The sequence below is a fragment of the Protobothrops mucrosquamatus genome, unplaced genomic scaffold, assembly GCF_001527695.2.
Source record: "Protobothrops mucrosquamatus isolate PMUCROS unplaced genomic scaffold, P.Mucros_1.0 scaffold23, whole genome shotgun sequence".
In the NCBI taxonomy this organism is placed as follows: domain Eukaryota; kingdom Metazoa; phylum Chordata; class Lepidosauria; order Squamata; family Viperidae; genus Protobothrops; species Protobothrops mucrosquamatus.
The window spans coordinates 3,225,579-3,248,115 of NW_015386408.1; the positions used below are offsets into that span (position 1 = coordinate 3,225,579).

Consider the following 22,537-nt stretch of genomic DNA (forward strand, 5'->3'; position numbering starts at 1 on the left):
GTACGCTCCCACAGAGTGGGCCTCCTCAGGGTGCCGTCGGCCAAGCAATGTAGGCTGGCGACCCCCAGGGGGAGGGCCTTCTCTGTGGGTGCCCCCACCCTCTGGAACGAACTCCCCCCCGAGATCCGGATGATTCCGGATCTCCTTACTTTCCGCCGCGCCCTCAAGACATGGCTTTTCCAGCAAGCGGGCCTGACCTTGGGAGGATTTTAGGTAGGGATTTTAGGTAGGGACGTTTTTAAAAAGTAATTTTAATGGGAACACAGCAATCAATATTTGGCTTTTAATTAGGTTTTAGTGGGGTTATTTTGTGTATTTTTGTATGATTTTCTTTGTATCCTGTATATTGTATTTTTGTTTTTAATATGCTGTGAACCGCCCTGAGTCCTACGGGAGAAGGGCGGTATACAAATTAAATTAACCTAAATTAACCTTAACCTAACCAATTGTTAAGGAATAGTGTGGTCATTAAGAGAATTCGGCTTTACCCAATTGCCTTTGCTTGTGAGAAGCTGGCTGAAAAGATCGCAGATGACGATCATATATCCTTAGGATGCTGCAATGGTCAGAAATACATAAATAGTTGCATAAATAGTTATCGTGTGACCGTGGGAAGGCTGTGATTGCTGTGTTAGGACCAATTGTAAGTCACTTCTTTTTTCCAGAGGCATTGTAACGTTGAATGGTTGCTAAAGAAATTGATGTAAGTTGAGGACTATTTGTGAAAGAAGGAATGTGATGATGGACGTGGTTAGTCAATGAGTTGATGCCCTCTTTCACCACATTATGATCCTAATCCAGTGAAGGCTTTCTTATACCACCTTTTTTGTCTTTGAAACAAATGTACAAAACAGTCTGAGCTTAAGAAATGTCCCTACTAGTCTTTCCCTACTCCTGTAGCTATCCTCCCCTCCCAGTTAGGAAGGGGCTAGTATCTTAGGTAAATAATTATCTTTTCAGTTACGTATTCTGTCAAACAAGAGTCCTAATATCATTTCTGCAAGAAGCACTGCGTATTGAAAGCTTTCAGAGACATTAGCTATGCAAGAGTGCCTTGCTTAAGGCTTCCCTGGCAATTGGCAATTAGAATGTCAGCACTGTGCATTCAATTTAGCTTGGTTTAGTTGTTTAGTTTGATTCTAGTCATTCTGGCTGGCATCGTAATAGGTCAGTAATGTTTCCATAATGAAGACTTAGGAAGTGATATAAGACCTCATTATAAGGCTCAACAATATGATATCCTTTTTACTTAGATATAGATTTTAGTGGAAACTGTGCGGAGTTAGATGGAAAGAAATTGCCTCCAACTCAAGCCTACCAAGACTGGGTGGCTGTGGGTGCAAAACCAGATCTGGGGATATTTCACTTTTGACCTTGGATGAGGTACCACTCCCAGGTTGGTATGCAATCTGAAAGTGTTCCCAGATTTGCAGCTCTTGCTTAAAACGCAGGTATTATCAGGCCTCCATCTGGTGTGTTAGTTGTGCACTTTTCCATATTGGGACAAGAAAAAGAGCTTTGTACAATCAGTCATGCTCTGGTCCAGGGCTTTTCAACCTGTGGTACATTGGCACCTGGCAGGTGGTACACGACCATCCTAGAAAAGTGGTAGCGAGGGAGGGGAATGAACTGAACCGGTGGCAGCACCACACAAGCCTGAGCGAGAGATGGCTGGAGCTGCAGGGCTGTCACGGCTCAGCGGAAGCGCCAGGATCAGCACTTCTTCGGGGCTGTCAGGGCTCAGTGGAAGCACCAGGATCAGTGCCGATCAGCTGGAATGTTGCAGCATCTCCAGGGTCTTGTGATTTACATTCAGATGCTTGGCAACTGATTCCTATTTATGACGGTCAGAGTGTCCCAGGGTCATGTGAAGTGACCAAAACCTGCTGCATCCACCCAGCAGACGAGGGGAATAAAAATCAAACACACCCCCACCCTACCCCCGCTGCCAATCCTCAACAGAAATTCTCACAACAATGAAAACTTTGGAGAGTAGGAAGAGCGTGGCCGAGTGGGCATGCAGGTGTCTTGCTCGATTGTGGCTTGGGGGGCACTTTTTTCAATGCCATTGTAACTTCGAATAGTCACTAAGCGAACTGTTGTAAGTTGAGGACTATCTGTACTTTATCACTTTTTTCCTTTTTTGGGGGGTCATCAAGTTTTTGACACCTTGCTAGGCGACTGGTGGTACTCGGATGTTGCCATATCCTAAAAGTGGTACAATGGGTGAAAAGGTTGAAAAGCCCTGCTCTAGTCACTTTATGGCTTCACTATTGTAACATAGTGTACATGGGGTCTCCCTTGAAGACCACCCAAAAGCTTTTGTTGGTCCAGAATGCAGCAATGCAAGCTGTAATGAGCATGTTTAGGTATATCCATGTAATACCTCTGCTGCCCAAGCAGTTTGCTTCCACGTGCAATTCAAGGTGCTGGTTACTACTTATAACATTGTACATGGCATATGGGTTGGTTACTTGAGGGATCACCTGTCACCTGTAACATTAGTCTGATTGTTTTGATCTTGCAAGGTTGGCATCCTCTGGATTCCTTTGATGAAACAATGTCATATATTGGGATCCTGAAGCATGCGTTCTCTGCAGCAGAATGAAGTTTCCTCAAAATCTAGATAACCGCTCACTCTACTATTGCTTGGAAGAACCACAAATCCTGCCTCTTCACCCAAGCCTTTGGCAAGGCACAGTGAGACCCCTCACTTCATTCCATGTGGTCTGTCATGCTTGCCAACTTTTATCTTTTAGGTTTTATTTATTTTATTGTAATTTCTTTAATTTGTTGTGAGCTGCCCGGAATGTTGAGAGTCAGGCAATATACAAGCTTGATATATTATTATTGTGGTGGTTTGCATAGTCAGCCAGATGTTTAAACTGGATTTACCATTTTTATCCACCTATCAAGTCCTTCCCAAGAACCTAGGATAGGCTGATCTGGATGTTAGATGGTGTTAAAGGTATCATCGCAGAATGTAAGCTGTTCCAAAAATAAAGCTGCCTTTGCAATTGACTGATGGTAATTTTGTCAAAAAGCTATTACTATATTTTCTCCCTACATGCTTAAGCATATGCCAATAACCAAATCTATATAAATAAAAATGTAAATGTTCGTTTGTTCAAAATCTTAATTCTCCGAAAGTTCTTCACCAATTGCTTTGAAATTTTGACACAACGTTGCATTCGAATACGCGCGTGTTTTTATATACCTACTATTATATAGATGTCACACCTGTGACAGGTAAAACATGCTTTTTTTGAAAAACAGCGCCATCTGTTGGACGTAAAAGCAACACAAACGTGCGCTTTCTCTTTTCTTTCTTTTCCATTTAACCAGACTGAGCCACAGCAACGCGTGGCCGGGTACAGCTAGTATTCAATAAAAACTTAAGCACAGAATAGCAATAGCAATAGACTTAGACTTACGTACCATTTCATAATGCTTTACAGTACTCTCTAAGCCAGGGGTGTCAAACTCGTGATGTCACATGACTCGCGCAATGTATCGGGCCGATTTTGCCATTGCCGGCAATGGCGTGGGCACAGCTTCCGGATGACGCGTCCAGCCTGCGGGCCGGCAGTTTGACACCCCTGCTGTAAGCGGTTTACTGAATCAGCATATTGCCCCCAACAATCTGGGTCCTCATTTTACCGACCTCAGAAGGATGGAAGGCTGAATCAATCTTGAGCCAGTCAGGATTGAACTCCTGGCTATGGGCAGAATTAGCCTGCAATATTGCACTCTAACCACTATGCCACCACAGTACATGACAAGGTATTTGTATATATTTTTGTATGTAGATGGGTATGCAGACTGATGGCTTTTTGTCCAACCTTAATAGCTTCAACTAATTCTGCTAGCTCCCCACCATTTGCTTTAGATGTATTGGCTCTGAAGAATTTGGAATTATTTTTGTATATTGTCACTCTACTGTTTGCATTCCTAGCTTTGTCAGGCAGTACTTGTTCCTGTGTCAAGTCTCAAAGGAAATAAACTACCTATTTCATTCCTTGTCCAAAATACATTTGTATGCAACAAATCTATAACATTATTTAGGGCCAAGTAAGTATAACATGGGAAGAATGTGAATGGATCTCACCACAATAAATTTCTTCTCCTGAAAAGTAACTTGGTGCGAAGAGAATCTGGAGTGCAGAGATAATCATTTAATCCTTTCCCCAAGTGCTAGTCAGTTCCCAAAAAAATTCCCCATACAGCTGCTATTTTCCTCTGCTAATAGCAGCTAGCAGGAATACGAAAGGCAAGTGATTTAGCTTGAGGTCAGAGCCAACAGTGGATTAGTGATCCAATTATGTCTGCTTTGGCTGTTTGCCTTAAAGTGCAGCAAATCTCATACCAATATATTTTTTTCAGAAAGTTATTGCAAAAGAAAAAGAGGCATTGCACGCAAAACTTAAGGCATGATTCATAATCAAGAAATGCTTATTCTTTTTCATGGAGGCAAGAGAATAAAATCTCATTTTATGGTCACATGCGAAATGTATGGGCCACTGTTACTTGGCAATGTGGCTGCAACTAGTATACGTAAACATTAAGTGTCAATGTCTCTGTTAGGATACAATTACATAGAACACCTCACCCTCTAGAGCAAGCATTTCTAAAGCTGGATATAAAAGGAACATTGATTAGATATGTCATTTGGAGAGAAAGAGCTAAATGAATACTGTAGATAGGTCAACAAATGATTGATTTACCTCTTTCTTTTGCTGCCCCTGGGATTTATGAAAATGGTCAGAATAAAGTAAATTTATGTTTGTTTCATAGCAGTCCTAAGTAGTGGTTTTGGTTAGAGCAAGGGTGTTCAACCTTGGCAGTTTTAAGATTTGTGAACTTCAACTCCTGGAATTCCCCAGCCAGCCTCAGATTCTCACATCCAAGCAACAGTTGCAGGATGAAAGTACATAATTTAAGCTTTTAAAGGGTTAACCCTACCCATTAATTAGATAAGTCTCCGGGTTACTTTAGTTGCACATTTCATAACTTCCACTCTTGTCCCATTTCCTTCCCAAAAGTTATATTGCTAAAATAAAAAAAATACATGGAAGAATAAATCGTCTGAAAAGATTGAGCTCCAGATTTGACAAAAAAAAAAAAAAGTGTGGAGTTCACAGTTCTGTAACTCTAAGGGCTTTTCTTCATATACATGCCTTTGTAAATGTTCTTATATAACATCAAGAATAACAACCAAGAAATTATCTCTCTCTCTTCTCAGTTCACAGCTGAGGCACCTTAAAGTCATCTTTAATTGTTTCAGCTTGATATACACTGCTAGCATTGAATGTAGTCTTGATATACCTTTGTCCAGACAGCCTGTAATCTCAATAAAATGAGGCTTGAAAAGGAAACAAGAGAACCACATGGATAAAAAAATCTAGGAGTCATACATGAATTGAAATGATACTTTGACCACACTTCAATTTTTTGGAAGTTATAAGAAATACAGGATGCAGCAGACAAATTGCCAAGGGAATTGAATTGCAATTGCACACACCAGGCCTACATATAGTAAAATGGACAGCAATGCTTCACATTGTATGCAGGTGGGGCAAATCACATCTTAAATGTTCCCATGTAACTTCTGAGTAACTTTGTGGGGTGCAGAAGGCTGCAGGAAGCTTCCTGATACAGAAGAATAGACAAACTTTTTGCCCTTTTTTTTTTGTGTGTGGGGAGGATTCTTCTAGATTTTATTTATATCTCACATTTCTTAACCATCCATCTCCCTCAGAGAAGGGCTCTGAGCGGTGTATTCATTGTAGATTTTCTTGCTGATTTCAAGGCCAAAGGGAAAAACAGGACACTCGGAAGGTCTCTCTTGTCCCAACCCAAATCAAGATTTTTTCAGATGACAGAAACTCTGGCTTCTTACCTGGCCGTCCAGTCTTCCAGTTTTATTAACTGAAGATGTTGATTTAATTTATTGGAAAAATATACTTATTCTGTAACTTCTATTGATAAAATCGTTGGACATCAACAGCAAAAGAAACAATGAAAATTAAGGAATAGAAAATCCATGTGCAGGACAGAAAAACCAAATGTAACAACAAAAAACAATCTACAGGGTCTCAATAACTACTTTACTTCACAGCTTGGGAGTACAAAGAGACTTTTAAGGACATTTGGAACATCAGCAGGGCGAGATCCATGTGTTGCTCCAGAAGGCAGGTGCTGCAGTAGAGTAAGCAGAGTTATATGTAATATAATCAAGGGGACTTGGAATACACTCATTATGGCATTACAGATGGTTGTAATTTGGAACATAAGAAAAGTAAATGGTAAAGAGCAGGAATTAATGAAAGGAAAAGCAGAAAAATATGTATGTTGTGTTAGTGAGACTAACTATGGAGGATGTAATTGAAAGTGGTTTGATCTTTTAGTGTAGCACTGCTGCACAAGGAAACAGCAATGACACTTATAGAGATCAAAACAGACAAAGTGGTGGTCCTGGCACTGGGATCAAAGTCCCAGATTTTCTACATGGAAGTGCAGAAAAAGAGTGGGATCATAATGCTGCTACTGCCATCTTGTTTATAACTCCCCCCCTCTTACTACAGCTCACAAATATCACCGTTGGGCCTTTTCACTCACATTTTGTGTACAGGGTATCCCCTTTCCCCGGACAAACCCGAGACAAAACTCACTTTGGGTTAGGGGTTCATCACCCCTCATTGAATCATGTCTAGCTGCAGCCACGTTTGCTCAATTTCTTACATTTTTTTTCTTTAATTTGCTCTACCGCAGTTTTTCAACCCCAGCCACTATGACAGTGTTTCTCAAGCTTGACAATTTTAAGGCATGTGGACTTCAACTCCCAGAATTCCACAGCCAGCATTGCTGGCTGTGGAATTCTGGGAGTTGAAGTCCACATGCCTTAAAATTGTCAAGCTTGAGAAACACTGCACTATGAGATGGATGGACTGCAACTCCCAGAATTCCCCAGCCAGGACGCTGGCTGGGAAAATCTGGGAGTTGAAGTCCACCGGTCTTAAAAACAGCTGAGGTTGAGAAACACGGTTTTCCAAAAAAAAAAACACAACCCCCCCCCCACTGCTCCCCAAAAAGCTTTTTTATTGCCACGCCCTCCTTTCTGCTCCTGGCACGGACGCTTCAGCTGTAATGTGCTCGATATGCGTGAGCATTTGCCCCGCCCTAAGGCGGGCTCGCTGGCTCTTTTCTCCGCCTCCTTACGAAAGCGTGACGTAAAGATCCCGCCTCAGTTCTGTCCAGTCCGGCTTCCGCAGCCGGCAGGCGCGGGAGGAGATGTTTGTGCCTTTGCGGTGGATCCGCGAATCTCCCCGCCACTTGCTAGTGTGCGAGAGAAGCCACGTGCAGCACGCGCGATCTCGACATGTGGCGCACGTGCGGGAGCACGCTTTCAATTGTGGGGTGAGTGAGTGGGTGTGTGGGGGGGGGGAGCGCCTGGCTCCGAGGCTGTTCAGAAGGGAAGGAGAAGCCGATTTTTTTTTTCCCTAAGGGGCAAAGCGATTTCTCTGTATGCGTGGCCATCCCGGCTGCGGGTTCAGCGGGGAAGCAAGATTGCATGTTTCTTTAAGGCAGTGTTTCTCAACCTTGACAATTTTAAGGCATGTGGACTTCAACTCCCAGAATTCCACAGCCAGCAATGCTGGCTGTGGAATTCTGGGAGTTGAAGTCCACATGCCTTAAAATTGTCAAGGTTGAGAAACACTGCTTTAAGGAGAGGCATCCTTTTAGGGGCGGTTGAAAGGTTTAGCAAATGTGTAGTGGCCCATAGTAGAGAAAGTTGTACTTGGTCATGAAACCAGCCATAACGTGAGTTGCGCATTTATTTCTTTGTGTGTCCAATCACACTTGGCCAATACCATTTATCAGTTTGTATGCAGCCTCAGTCACTTGGGTAACTACAGGCGGCTTACAAACTGCGATTAAAACTGAAATGATTGTTATTATTATTATTATTATTATTATTATTATTATTATTATTATTATTATTATTATTATTATTATTTATTAAATTTATATCCCGCCCTTCTCCTTGCGGACTCAGGGCGGCTGACAATCGATTAAAAATACACAAATAACAATTACAGAATTAAAATTAATGATGAGTAGGCAAGAAGCAAAAACCAGAACGTAACACCCACTGAGTGTTGGGGAGGGGGGATAATAATTACAAAAGTTGTAACAAATGAAATAGAGGCAAGTCCGAGTTATATATAGACTTTGAGGCATTAGGAGAGTTCTTGTTTTAATGTCCTTGAAATCCTCATCCTGGTTGGTGTGGTGAACTGTGATTACCATTTGCACTTTTTTGTACTTCCTGCAGATTTTGATTCCATTTTTTTTTCTTTGAAGTCGAGAGCTCTGGTTTACATTCCTCAAAAATAAAGACTTATTCTCAGTTGAAGGAAGGAAGAATTGCAGTATAAAATCTCTGTTTTAAGATTCCGCAAGAAGCTTTTTTAATTGTTTTGTTTTATTATGTAATCCCTGACTTAACAGTCAATTCGTTTAGTGATCGGTCGAATTACAAGGGCACTGAAAAAGTGAGTTATGACCATTTTTCACACTTACGACCATGGCAGCATCCCCATGATCACATGACCAAAATTCAGATGCTTGGCAACTGGTTCATATTTATGATGGTTGCGGTGTCCCATGGTCATGTGATCACCTGTTATACTCTTCTCACAAGCAAATCAATGAGAAGCCATATTCATTGAACAACCATGCTACTGACTTAACAACTGTGGCAAGAAAGGTCGTAAAATGGGGCAAAACTCACTTGACAACTGTCTTGCTTAGCAACAGAAATTTTGGGCTCAATTGTCATCATAAGTTGAGGACTACCTGTATCCACCCAGCATAGTTCATGCTTCTGTATCTCCTATAGCAGTGATGATGAACCATTTGGGCTCACCATATCAAAAATTACAAAAAACCTAACTTGATTCTGCTAGTTGTCATCAGATGTCTCCCCCTCCCAAACAAGAGAAAAATAATTATTTGTATATTCATTTATTTAAAAACAATACAGTCCAATCGTGTGTGCTGCTATGTATTATATAAAGAAATGTCAGATAATTACAAAAATGAAACAGGAGTAGAACCAATTTGTTTAGTCTATGGTTAAGACACCGGACTAGAAAGCAGGAAACCGAGTTCAAGTGCTCCCTTAGCCTTAAAAACCAGCTGAGTGACTTTGGTCCAGTCACTCTTTCCCAGTCCAACCCATCTCACAGGGCTATTGTGAGGAAAATAGGAGAAAGGTGTGTTGGATATGTTTGCTGATTTGAATTATTTGTAAAAATAATAAAGGTGGGATACAAATAATTTTTCGGAGGATGCCCAAGAGCACACCTTATTCTTGTGCAACCTCCGCACCCTTCAAAACTTGCGTGAGAATGAGGCATGCTTTCAAGAATAGTTGTGGGGTGTTGACATGTCATAGGTTCGCCATCACTGTCCAGTGAGATACTTACATAATGTCTTATTTATATGTCTGTTCCACAATGCCTCTAAATGTGTTTACAATAAAAGCATTCCTAATAAAAAATACATTAAAATAATATAAAACACTGCTCATTAAAAATCAAAACCTTCATTAAAAATGGTGGTAGGCAACATTGACACTTTCCAATATTCATAACAGGATGAACCAGTATGAGACCTTTGTTACTCTCTAAACCAAATAAAAGAGAACAAAAAAAAATATTACAGTACCCTGTAGTAGCAACATTATTTCAGTAATGCCACCAACTGGAACAAGTATCTTAAATTTTAATTGCCCCCTCTTTAATTTTATGGTGCTGCTTGTTGCAACTATATTTTTAATACAAGGTTCTCTGTTTATGCATTGTGATTTATGTATATTTAGGTAAGTGGAACTATTGTATTATACAGTGAGGGGAAAATTATTTGATCCCCTACTGATTTTGTACGTTTGCCCACTGACAAAGAAATGATCAGTCTATAATTTTAATGGTAGGTTTATTTTAACAGTGAGAGACAGAATAACAACAAAAAAATTCCAGAAAAACGCATTTCAAAAAAGTTATCAATTGATTTGCACTTTAATGAGTGAAATAAGTGTTTGATCCCCTATCATTCAGTTAGATTTCTGGCTCCCAGGTGTGTTTTATACAGGCAATGAGTGGAGATGAGGAGCATTCTCTTAAAGGGAGAGCTCCTAATCTCAGCTTGTTACCTGTATAAAAGATACCTGTCCACAGAAGCAAAATCAATCAGATTCCAAACTCTCTACCATGGCCAAGACCAAAGAGCTGTCTAAGGATGTCAGGGACAACATTGTAGACCTACACAAGGCTGGAATGGGCTACAAGACCATCGCCAAGCAGCTTGGTGAGAAGGTGACAACAGTTGGTGCTATTATTCGCAAATGGAAGAAACCCAAAATAACTGTCAATCTCCTTCAGTCTGGGACTCCATGCAAGATCTCACCTCGTGGAGTTTCAATGATCATGAGAATGGTGAGGAATCAGCCCAGAACTACACAGGAGGATCTTGTCAATGATCTCAAGGTAGCTGGGACCATAATCACCAAGAAAACAATTGGTAACACACTATGCCATGAAGGACTGAAATCCTGCAGTGCCTGCAAGGTCTCCCTGCTCAAGAAAATACAGGTGCAGCCCCGTCTGAAGTTTGCCAGTGAACATCTGAATGATTCAGAGGAGAACTGGGTAAAAGTGTTGTGGTCAGATGAGACCAAAATCGAGCTCTTTGGCATCAACTCAACTTGCAGTGTTAGGAGGAGGAGGAATGCTGCCTGTGACCCCAAGAACACCATCTCCACTGTCAAACATGAAGGTGGAAACATGCTTTGGGGATGTTTTTCTGCTAAGGGGACAGGACAACTTCACCACATCAAAGGGACAATGGACGGGGCCATGTACTGTCAAATCTTGGGTGAGAACCTCCTTCCCTCAGCCAGGGCATTGAAAATGGGTCGTGGATGGGTATTCCAGCATGGCAATGACCCAAAACACACGGCCAAGGCAACAAAGGAGTGGCTCAAGAAGAAGCACATTAAAGTCCTAGAGTGGCCTAGCCAGTCTCCAGACCTTTATCCCATAGAAAATCTGTGGAGGGAGCTGAAGGTTCGAGCTGCCAAATGTCAGCCTTGAAACCTTAATGACTTGTAAGGTGCTTCAGCACAGTATTCTATTAGTATTTGTAGAATGAAATTGGATGTTAATAAATGGCCTGTAGAACTCTTATCATCATGGAATCTGTATTTTTCATTTCACTATCTAGTTCTAGTTTCATATAAGAATTTGTGCATCTGATGAAATTGATTAAAAGTGTGTGCCTTAAGGTATTGAGAATGCCGAACACTTCATTTTGTAAGCAAGAGATTAATGCAGCTATTGTTCTGGAAGTCAATAAAACCAAGAGCAATGGAGCTATGGTACAGCGCAGAAGTGAATAAATCTGGCCTCCTTAAAATGGCTAAAAGATTAAAATCATCATAGAAATTGTCCCAATATCCTCCTTTCCAACAAGAATATCAACATTCTAATAAAGGCCTGAGAAGGAATGTTTGTTGAAAAAATTCTTCACATGCCAGGAGCCTAGTGACTGAAAAAATGAAACTCCAATCAGAAGATTAAGGCCACAGGATAATTTAGACATTATAGGAGAGTTGGGTTAGTCTGTGGTAGCCAGAAATTAGAAGTAGTCTGAAAACACAGTTTCTGATTAACAGATTTTATTAAAAATCATAAACCTCTGTGAGCTATGCATCATTTCCATTGAAGTATATCCATTTTGTTTTATCATAAAAGACAAAATACAAAACAGAAAAGCAAACAAACAAAAATATATATCCAGCACTTACAACAACAAAAAAGAAAGAAGATTGGTGTACAAAATAGGAGAAAAGGTGACCCAAATGTCAAATTTAACATTAAACATCCCAGCTGAATGCTGAAAAAAAAAGAGAAAACAATACATTCTCCTCCCCTTTTACAAATATATATAAACATACATACACAAACACAAACATATAAAAAGAAAAAAGAAGTTAACAGGTTAAGGTAAACATTACACTAATCTTCAAATCTCTCTGTTAACATGTAGAAAGTCCACAAATGGCTTCCAGACTCTTATAAAACTATCTAATCCATTATCTCTGATCAAAGCAGTTAATTTCACCAGCTCTGCTAATTCAGTCAATTTTAAAATCCATTCTTCAACAGTTGGCTATGCATCATTTTATCAGAGACGGGTAATTAAATTGATGTTGGATTTTTAAAGGAGATGTAGTGGAGGAGGGGAAGGTAGTTATAATTGTAATGTTTGTAAATTGCCTTGAGATTACTTGATCTACAAGCAGTGTATAAACATTTAAAGCAATAGTCAGTATAAGTGCCATAATGAAGATAGGCATGTACCATACAGAGAAAGCCAATGACGTATAGTGGGTCACCGAATTGGAATTGGATTCAAGAAACAATGTATTATACAGTAGACTAAACATTGACCTGCCATTTGGTATTGTTATTTTGTGCAAGATCTATGGCATTGTTTCATTTTGACGTTTTACAAGAAACTATGTAAAAATGTGTGTTTCAATCCATTTTATCAATGATTAGAAGATCTGATTTGTGTCCCAAATGTTCTTTTGATAGGTGTCCTTTTTGATACCTGATTGTGGAATAGTTCCACAAGCCCTAAAAAAGGCAGTTGCTGATATTGGGGAATATTACCTTGTAAAGAATTTATTTCTTCATGAGATAGTGACCCAAGAATTCATTAACACATTTGTGAAGAAAGGTAAGTAAGAATTGACTTAGATAACTGAGTATGAAAGTAGCTTTGAACTCTCCTGAGCTCCCATCCCATGGAATACACGCCATCAGTCCTGCTCCTACTCACAATTGGTAATAAATTATTATGATCTCAGAATATGTTATAATCCTTAGGAGAGAATATGTTTCATTTTGCTTTTGTTTTAGGATGGGGAATTCTATAACTTTCCAAATTGAAATTCCCTGAAATTGAAAATCCACAGTGATGGACATAACTATTTTAAACCCCATTTAATAATACGAGGATCTCTTCATCCTTTTATTTGCAGCATTCCCTCATATGCGGGTTAGCTGACCTGCGGCACTGTATGAAAGTCTTAGGTCTTATGTGTTCTTTGTCTTTTAGAAGCAATAACCTTTTGTGACATTGCTAGAACTAGCAATTGTCTCCCCATATTGCTTCTCAAGAATAAATCTAGAGGGAAGTATATTCCGTGGCCCAGCACTAGTGCTGTGGTGTTGGAAGAGAAGATATAGCAGCAACTCATAAAACTGTTGTAATAATAGTCATCCAGGGAACCCTTTTGGTTGGAGATAAATAAGCTTCTTCCTCTTAATAGGAGTTCTGTCTTGTATTTCTAGTATGGTGTTATTTTTTTAAAAAACAACATCCAAACCTTGTGTGTATTTTAGGTACATGTTATGCTCTTACACATAATACAAGAATTGACCAAGACAATACAGCTGCTTTGCTACCAACAGGTATGAAATCAGATTTAAGATATAAGAGATGTTTAATGGCTCCAGAATGTTAGTTATTTAACTCAGTGGGATTAAGCAATAATTGCTAAGAATGAGGGAAGATCACAGCGTACATATGAATCATTTAGCCAAGTATCGTGTTTACATACCTCAAAATTAAGCACTGACGTGTACACCTCCCCAAGTCTTCTTCATACGTAATTTGAAGTTACACTTTTAGCCACTTCTTTTTAGGTGGAGGGATTGCAAAAATCAATTCTTACACATATATATTCTAGAAGTTAATTTCACTTTGCACACCTCCTTCAGCATGCAACAAAGAGAACGGACATATTCAGCTCCTGCTTAGTTGCATTGTTCTTTATCACCCAGAAAAGAGCTTTGTATGGAATTTCTGAGCTGGCATCCCTAACCTTTAAAAATTGGGGCAGAGGGAGAAAAGCAGTTTTATACCTTTTGAGAAATTAAGCAATTTATATCGTCCAGGGCAAGACGAAAATTCAGCTATCTGAATTTTCTTGAAAAACTGGAGTGTAGTATCAGTGGAGTTAAATGCAAAGGCAAAGAAGCAAAATGAGGTCATGAATTTGGTCTACAAGATTTTTAATGAGGATAAATTAACGCAGTTGATGTTTGTACCCCTTTGTGTAATTGCATATGGTGAGTTTTTAGGATGAAGGAGTTACGCCTATTGCTAATTTTTGGTGTTAAAATATGTACAAATGAAATAGGTTATAACGTGTTCTGAACCATATGGGCTTTGCTTGTTGTAGGCAAATTGATTTTATCAGTAGACAAGGATACTTATGAAGAACTTGGACTGCAAGGCCATCCTTCTTTGTATTCTGGTAAAAAGCCAATGAGATACAGTAAGTGTCCATAGTTCATAAATAATACCCATTTGTTTCTGGTTCTTAAATAGTTTTATGAAGATTTGGGGGAGGGGGGGAAAGACTTGGAAACTGGAATTCAGTTGAGTTCAGTTTGAAAAAAAAAACATTTTAGCCACCTGTACATGAAGTGGTTGCCCTGACCCATTAATAGAGAATCCTTCACAGACATTTTTCATGTGCCTGTACTGTAGTTGCTGTGTTGGAATAGCTGGAAGTCTGGGATTTTTTGGAAGTGCAGGAGTGTGTTTCCATCTGGCAGATGTAGACATTGGGAATAGAGATGAATTGGGGTCAGTATTAGGGCCCAACTGAATTATAATGTCTTGCACATATATTTTATTATAACATTTAACAGGGTTCTTTTTTGTGCTAATATAAAGGAGAGGGAGAGAAAGAAAGAAAGATAAGCTTTTTAATTATCCAAATAACATGTGAACTATTAACACTTGTCCTTTTTGTTCCTTTAATAGTTATTACAGTTGACTTGATGGATACAACTTTCAGTCCAGAAAATAAAAAATATAAAAGAATAATTTGGGCCCTGAAGGAAAAAAAGCCACTTAAGTTTGATTTCTTATTAACTTGGCAACCCACAGGTAATAGAATTACAAAAATTAATTATTCTTGGCTTTTGATATTTTTATGTGTGCTTTCAGATGCCTATATATGTATGTGAAAAACAAGATACAATATGAGAATGAGAATTATGTAATATAATCTGGGAAGACTGCTTTTAGGTTTGAATGTAGAGTTTTTTTTAATTAAGCTCAACTGTAGGCATCTTAATCGACTCATACAGATAATTTTTTTGGGAAATAACACTGTGCCATTGTACCACTGAGTTTTTCCAGCTTGCTAGTTTAGCCTATCGCCCTGGGAATTTCCTAGTGATCTCCCATTCTATCCTTGTTAGTTTTTTGAGATCACCTCAGATCAGCCTATTGTGGAATTATTTCAAATAAAAAGGAATGTTTCTTAATGATTTAAAGTACAACAGTAGGTTTGAATATGACATTAAATGCAACATAATAGTACAAAGTACAGTAAAACCATAATTTCATGGATCATTTGATGGGACAAGGTATTTGTTATTCACAAATGTCTGATAATCTAAAATACGTGATTTGCAATAATTGTTACTTAAACTCAGGCAAAATGGCTTAGAGAGGTCATTTTCTGAGAACTGAATCTGTGGTTTCTCAAAGGAAAATGGAGATTAACAAGATGAGAGTAAAAAGTTGGAGGCCATAATCTTTGGGCATTGCATAGATACAGTTGCAAGAAGACTTCATTTTAATGCAGCTTTTCGATAGATTAGATCTCTTTTCATGTACCATGACAGGAACTGGAATACTTTAACTCAGGATGTTTATTTTTGTGGCAATGATTATCCGTCTTTCAATGTGGGATGATGTTTGATTTTTTTTTTTTAAGGATCAGAAGAAGCAAATTTGATGTCCTACTTTTCTAAAAAGGAAATACAGGCTTACCAGCCAAAAGTAACTTTTAGCACATTAAGAAATGTGCAGTGTCCAATTCTAGAGAGTGATAAATTGCATGGCGAGCCAGATGGAGCATGCAGCGCCCAAGAACTGTTTGAGTGGCTTGGGGCCATTTTTACTCGTGCTGGCTTGTAAGTATGTTTGCATTTATTTACAGTTAGCAAATCAAGAAGCAAATGATGAAACCTTCATCATACAGCCAAAAATAAATCTTTGCCAAGTTCTAAATTTGTGGAAAAAATGGGATGTTTAAGAACATGTTATCTCTAGGGAGGCCTTGGTGACATTTGGAAGAGGTAAATTATCTAGGGGTGTGTTTTTGTCTTGGCACTTTGCCCTTCTCTTGAAGGCCAGCTGTGCATCCACCCCATCTGCTTCCAGTTTGAAGTCCTGACTGTTTGCTCTCCTGTTACAATATCTATAACCTGGCTGCCTTTTTGTCCCTTAAGCCCCTGTGTGATATTGTGTGTTTTAAATTTTACTTGGTGGTTTTATGGATTGTAACTTGCCACAAGTTCCTCTGGATAGTGAGTAAATTATAAATGTTTATGGATGAATGAATCCCAGTGGACTTTTATTAGCAAGAGGTTTTACTTATGTATTCATTTATTCAGTTTATGCGTGCAGGCATGCAATTTGTATCTCATCCACTTGTACATACTCTAGATGGCTAAGTTCCATGCAAAAAAAAAGTTATGCAAGTATTATAAGATAAATTTCTTAGCAACAAAGGGGTCCTTTTTAAGAAAAGGAAATGGACTTCAAAACCAAACCCACCCCTCTGCAAGTAAGCAAAGGATAGATTTCTGTAGTCACAAAATAATGAATTAATGCTCCAAACAGGTTTTATTTTTCATTTTCTCAGTTAATTTAGAATAGCCATTGGTAGGGAAAAGAAGGATGTGTGATATAGGTGGAGTACAAAAGAACATTAAAAAACCCACAAGGGACAGACATACAGAAGAGTCCATCCTTGCCAAGGATCAGATAGCAATAGCAATAGCACTTTGACTTTTATACCACTTCACAGTACTTTACAGCCCTCTCTAAGCAGTTTACAGAGTCAGCATATTGTCCCCAATAATCTGGGTCCTCATTTTACCGACCTCAGAAGGATGGAAGGCTGAGTCAATCTTGAGCCGGTGAGAATTGAATTGAGCCGAATTGCTGGCAGCCGGCAGTCAGCAGAAGTAGCCTGCAGCATTGCATTCTAATTACTGCACCATCATGGCTCAAATCAACATCCAGTTAGCTTTAGAGAATGAGCACTCTAATCCAATCAGTTTAAATATAATAATCACAAGAAAATTCATCAAATGAAGTACCCCCCCATCACATCTGAAATCATTACATCAACTCTATTGCATCAAATTCAACTTTCATTATTTAAAAAGCGCAGATGGAATACTTTTAAGAAGTGTTAACATTTTATTTATAAATACAACATGGATGGAAGCATTGAATGCACATCTAGCACATATAACTGAACATAATGAGAAAAAGGGAAAAAGTATCAGAAGACTCAAGAATTTAGATCCAGAGTTGGATTTAGTTTCTTCGAAACTTCATTTCCTTTCAAAATGCAAATATCATTGTTAATAAAAGTCTAGACAATCAATAGATGACATTAAATTGTACATGCAGGTGTATTGTTCAGTTATATTTGCAAATATCAGTTCAAGATGCAGATTCTTCCAAATCAACCATACAAAACTTTGTTGCTCCCTTTTAGCATGCTGCTGTGTCAGAAGCCATTTTCCATTAGTATTGTCTTTACATCAGTGGTTCTCAACCTATGGGTCACGACCCCATTTGGGGTCGATCAACCATTTCATGGGGGTCGCCAAGCAAGGCTGTCTGCCATTTTTCCCCCTTTTCCGGTGGGTGCCTTACCTCCCTTGAGCTGGGCCAGCTGGTGGTCGGCCTGCTCCGTCTCTGCCGCTTGCCAGCTACACCTCGGCCGGCGCAGGGGCGGAACCACGCATGCGCGGCGCTCCCGGGCAGGGAAAGTCCTCGACTTACGACCGGTTGGGTAGTCCTCAACTTACGACCGGTTTAGTCCTTGACTTACGACCGGTTTAGTCCTCGACTTACGACCGGTTGGGGGTCGCGGCATTAAAAAGGTTGAGAACTACTGCTTTACATGGTCAGAGTTTTCATCTAACTTTTTTATTTTACTGACATTCATCAATGCTTCTTCTGTCCCTTCCTCACCAGGAGAGCATACCATATTTCATTGCAATGTCGCCTGTGTGCATTTCATTTTTTTTCTCTTTCTTTTTTTTAAAAAAAGCTCACAACTGAATAAAACGACATTATAACAGATAATGTAATTGCAAAAAATGCTAAGAAAAAATATAGAAAAATGTATAAAAACAGCAGCATAAAATAGCAGGAGCAGTCAAAAAGAGAGCAGAAGTTACTTAAATTCTGTATAAAAACGCTAACACCTTTTGGTTTTATTTGCTTGTTTGTTTATGGAGTGCCTGCCATATCTAGATAATTAATCAGTGAAACTCTGCTATAAAGCTCCAAAACATGAAAAAAAAGCAATTAGCCCTGAATGGATGTTAAGTATCTAATACAATTTTTAAGCAGAACATTTATTTGCCATGTTCAAATGTTACATGTGTCCCAGAGCTGTTTTTATCTTATATATCTTCTATCTGCAGAGAAAACACATCCTCTAGTTTTTTATCAACCTGTGTATGTCCTCAGCCAAGCACACTGATAGAACAAGTTTTGATGTGTACAGTAACTGGCTTTATACCATCAGAAAAGATAATTCATTTATTGGAACAAATACGGTAAGCAGTGACTTGACTAATTAGCATCTAGAATTGTTCAAATTAAGGCTGCTGCCTAAACTTGCTAGAGAATTAATCCCACAGAACATAGCCATATTTTTTTATTAAGTTTCTCTTGTGCCTGCAAGGCCGCATTTCCATTCTACTTACTTAATTTTTTTTTTATGTGGTGGTAGTAACTTTTATCTCAGTTTACCGCAACCTTCCAAATATTATTGTTTGAACAAGGAAGTTCTTTTCCTTGAAGAACATTTGAGGGCAGGTCCAGGACAGGAATGATACTGGATTTCATTCAGATGAATTGAAATTAAATACAGAAAATTGAATAATTAAATACAGTGAGAAGTAAATTTTGCCACTTGAAAAAGTTACATTTGGAAAAATATGGAATGTGGGGTTCATTTATACAAAATATTTTAGGTTAAAAAACATGATAGTCATATAAGTGTGTGTATATGCATATTTATATTAGATAATAATACATGGAATAGTAACTATTGTAACAGCATTATTATTATTATTATTTGTATTTTTCCACTTATTTTTAAGCACTTGTTATGTAGCTTTTTGATAATGAATGCATCTTTGTGTTTTGTTCCTTTTCTTTCTTTCTGATGTTATAATAAAAGAAAAAAACTAATAAAAATAACATGTGAACAACATATATAAAGTCTTGTGGTTTCCCAAGGCTTTGATGAGTACAGATTATGCATTCCTGATATAGAATATCAGAAATAAGAAAGCTTATTTTCAAGTTTCCTTTGAAATTATAACAATAATTTTTCATATTGTATTGATCACTAGAGGTTTGTTTAATGACTTCGGGTTTGAATAAGAATTTGTTTATTTTTTATTTTATGAATAACTAAATATTTTCCTTTTTCCGTTTGTATATTCAAAAAGTGACATTGTCCATCCGTGTTCGTGGCAAAGACAGTTTTTACTTCAGTGCTCTTAAAGTGTTTGAGCCCAGTTACCCATTTTCTTGGTTTTGAATAATGTCATTGCTACAAAAAAAACAACCCCCCCCCAAAAAAATCCTGACTCTACACTTTCAGACAAAATGGAAGACCCAAATTGGATTGTCTACTTACAAGCAATTTGTAATTGCTCCATTACCTTCAGGATATACCCCAATTATCCCCTTGGAGAACCATAAGAACCATTGTTTCACATGTTGGTTTGCCCTCTGTGTTAAATAAATGAATAATGCATGGTTATCACAAAAATCCACTAGCCTTAAATAGAAACGACTAATTTCTCATATTGTACTCCATGCCATATTTTTGACTCCAGTCTTACTATGCACATTGATATCATCATCTTGTAATCACAGTGCATGGGAAGAGAATTGTCCCCGTTTGAGTAGGTATGGTTTTTAATTTCATATACTTCATTCATGACGTTATTTTATCTTTTCCAACAGTTGCTATTTTAAAGACCCAAAGCTGGCTCACTGGGTATCTCTGACTGTCCACGGTTTTGCTGACAGCCCTGTTTCCTGGAGAGAAAATGAACATGGCTTTCTAAAAGGAGGAGAGAATTTATACAACTTCATAATTTTTAGGAATCTAAGCTACTGGCTTCAAATGGCAGTAGGAGCATATGACAACTGTCCATAAATAATTGCCTTGAGTACCATTCCAGGTAGTAACTGTAAATAAACATTTTAATGAAAATATTTACCCTTTAGAAGGGTGTGGGACATTTATTAGCTTCCTGACTTTAAAAAAAAGTGACTAAAACAGAGGGAAGTAATGTTGATCTTGAAGGCATGAGTGTAAATAAGAATTATGAGGATTATGGTTTCTGCCAGTTTAGTTAAGTATGAATTCACAAGTTTCAAGCACTCTGCGCATTTTTCAAAATAAGATGATAAATTATTCTTACCAGAACTTATAGCAGGTCTATATATCTACATCTCTTAAAGCAAAAGTGGAATAAAAATAATAAAGTTTTGTTGTTTTGAAGAAGCAAAGAAAATCCTTATTTTACCTTTGTGCCTTTAATTATTAACTGATGTACCTATTGCAGATTAGTAGCTTTTTGAAATTTGTAGAATGAGCTGACCTTTGTCTTAATTTTCAGAGTTTCATTAGGTACTTGGGGTGGACGGCAGCGTCCATGGAGAAGATGGAGGCACATAACTTTGGAAGAAGACCCATTCTACCTGCATTCTTTCTTTAAACTTTAACAGTTGGGTCCTGCCACAAGGTGCTCATTAGCTACTTCAAGCACAGATTAGAACTTTCTTAGACATATCTCAAACACTGGAAGGAGTGTGTGCAAAACTTCTAAATTCCAAATGGTTTCAACCTGAAAATGCCCCATTCTGAATCTGAAACAATTGTTTTGAATTTGAACTGGACTGTCGTGACTTTCCCAGAATTGTTCCAATGTTGTTCTGAACATTTCAGAAGTCTTTTGAGTGTAAAAGAGCTGTCTTGAAATCAAAGTGGGATGTTTTGGTCTTGGGCTATTCAAATTCAAAGTTTTTGCATGCCACTAAATGCTGAGTGCAACAATTGAAGGGGGCTAAGATGAAGTGGTTACAAGAGACACAAAAAAAATTAATGAACTAGTTTTTATTAAACAATTTGGAATGATAATGTTGATTAGATGTGCATTAGATTAGATTATAGGTATTAGATTAAATATATGTAGTTGTGTATCCTAGTATGTAACAGCATCTCATCCAAGCAAATTGAGCTCTCAGCCCAGCAGTTTCTCTTCCAACCTCTGCCTGCGAGCAGACAAGACTTTCAGAGCTTCTTGACTAGAGCTGCTTCAAATCCAGGTGGGGCATCCAAAAATGCCGCTAGGTTGCTGGCTTGGCTTCATTCCCCTGAAAAGATGCTGCCGTATAAGCCAGCAGTGTGTGGCAGCAGCCAAAAAAGCTAATATAATCCTTGATTTTATAAGCAGAAGCATAGAATCAAAATCACGTGAAGTATTAGTACCGCTTTATAAAGCCTTAGTAAGACCACACCTGGAATACTGCATCCAGTTTTGGTCATCACATTACAAAAAAGATGCTGAGACTTGGGGAAAAAGTGAAAAAAAGAGCAACTAAGATGATTAAAGGCCTGGATCACTAAAACATTAATAGTTAGAGGATTTGGGTTTGGCTAGTCTAGAGAAAAGAAGGACTAGGGGGGACATGATAGCACTATTCCAGTATTTGAGGGGGTGCCACAAAGAAGAGGGGGTCAACTTATTTTCTAAAGCACCAGAAGGCAAGACAAGAAACAACGGATGGAAACTAATCAATGAGAGAAGCAACCTGGAATTAAGGAGAAACTTCCTAACAGTGAGGACAATTAACCAGTGGAACAGCTTGCCTTCAGACGTTCTGGGTGCTTTATCACTGGAGGTTTTTAAGAAGAGACTGGACAGTCATTTGTCTGAAATGGTATAGGGTCTCCTGCTTGAATGGGGTTGGACTAGAAGACCTCCAAGGTCCCGTTCAACTCTATTCTTATTGAAATAAATCTTCATAGTTCTTTCATTTTTTTTTACTTGAGCCAGTCACAATTAAGAAGGGATTCTGTGTAGCAGTTGTCCTTTGCCTCAGCTGCTTCTGACAGCTAAAATTTATTTATTTATTTATTTATTTATTTATTAAATTTATATACCGCCCTATCTCCCTTGCGGGACTCAGGGCGGTGAACAGGCGATACTAAAAACCATGGTAATAAATAGTTTGTTTTAAAATCGAATTAAATAACGGGCCTGTTCTAAAAACACACCCGTAAAAAACCCCCCACTGAAACATAATCAAGCTACGCCAG

The 22,537-nt window shown here is 38.5% G+C and overlaps 1 protein-coding gene across 1 annotated transcript; it reads left to right on the forward strand.

Moving 5' to 3' along the window:
* Positions 1 to 7,251: 7,251 nt before the first annotated feature.
* RPP40 (ribonuclease P/MRP subunit p40) lies at positions 7,252 to 20,687 on the forward strand. Its single transcript, XM_015810851.1, has 8 exons — positions 7,252 to 7,416; positions 12,663 to 12,807; positions 13,476 to 13,544; positions 14,318 to 14,413; positions 14,908 to 15,033; positions 15,872 to 16,070; positions 18,612 to 18,746; positions 20,173 to 20,687. The coding sequence occupies exons 1-8, from the start codon at positions 7,291 to 7,293 to the stop codon at positions 20,366 to 20,368; spliced, it is 1,092 nt and encodes a 363-aa protein (XP_015666337.1). The 5' UTR covers positions 7,252 to 7,290; the 3' UTR covers positions 20,369 to 20,687.
* Positions 20,688 to 22,537: the final 1,850 nt, after the last annotated feature.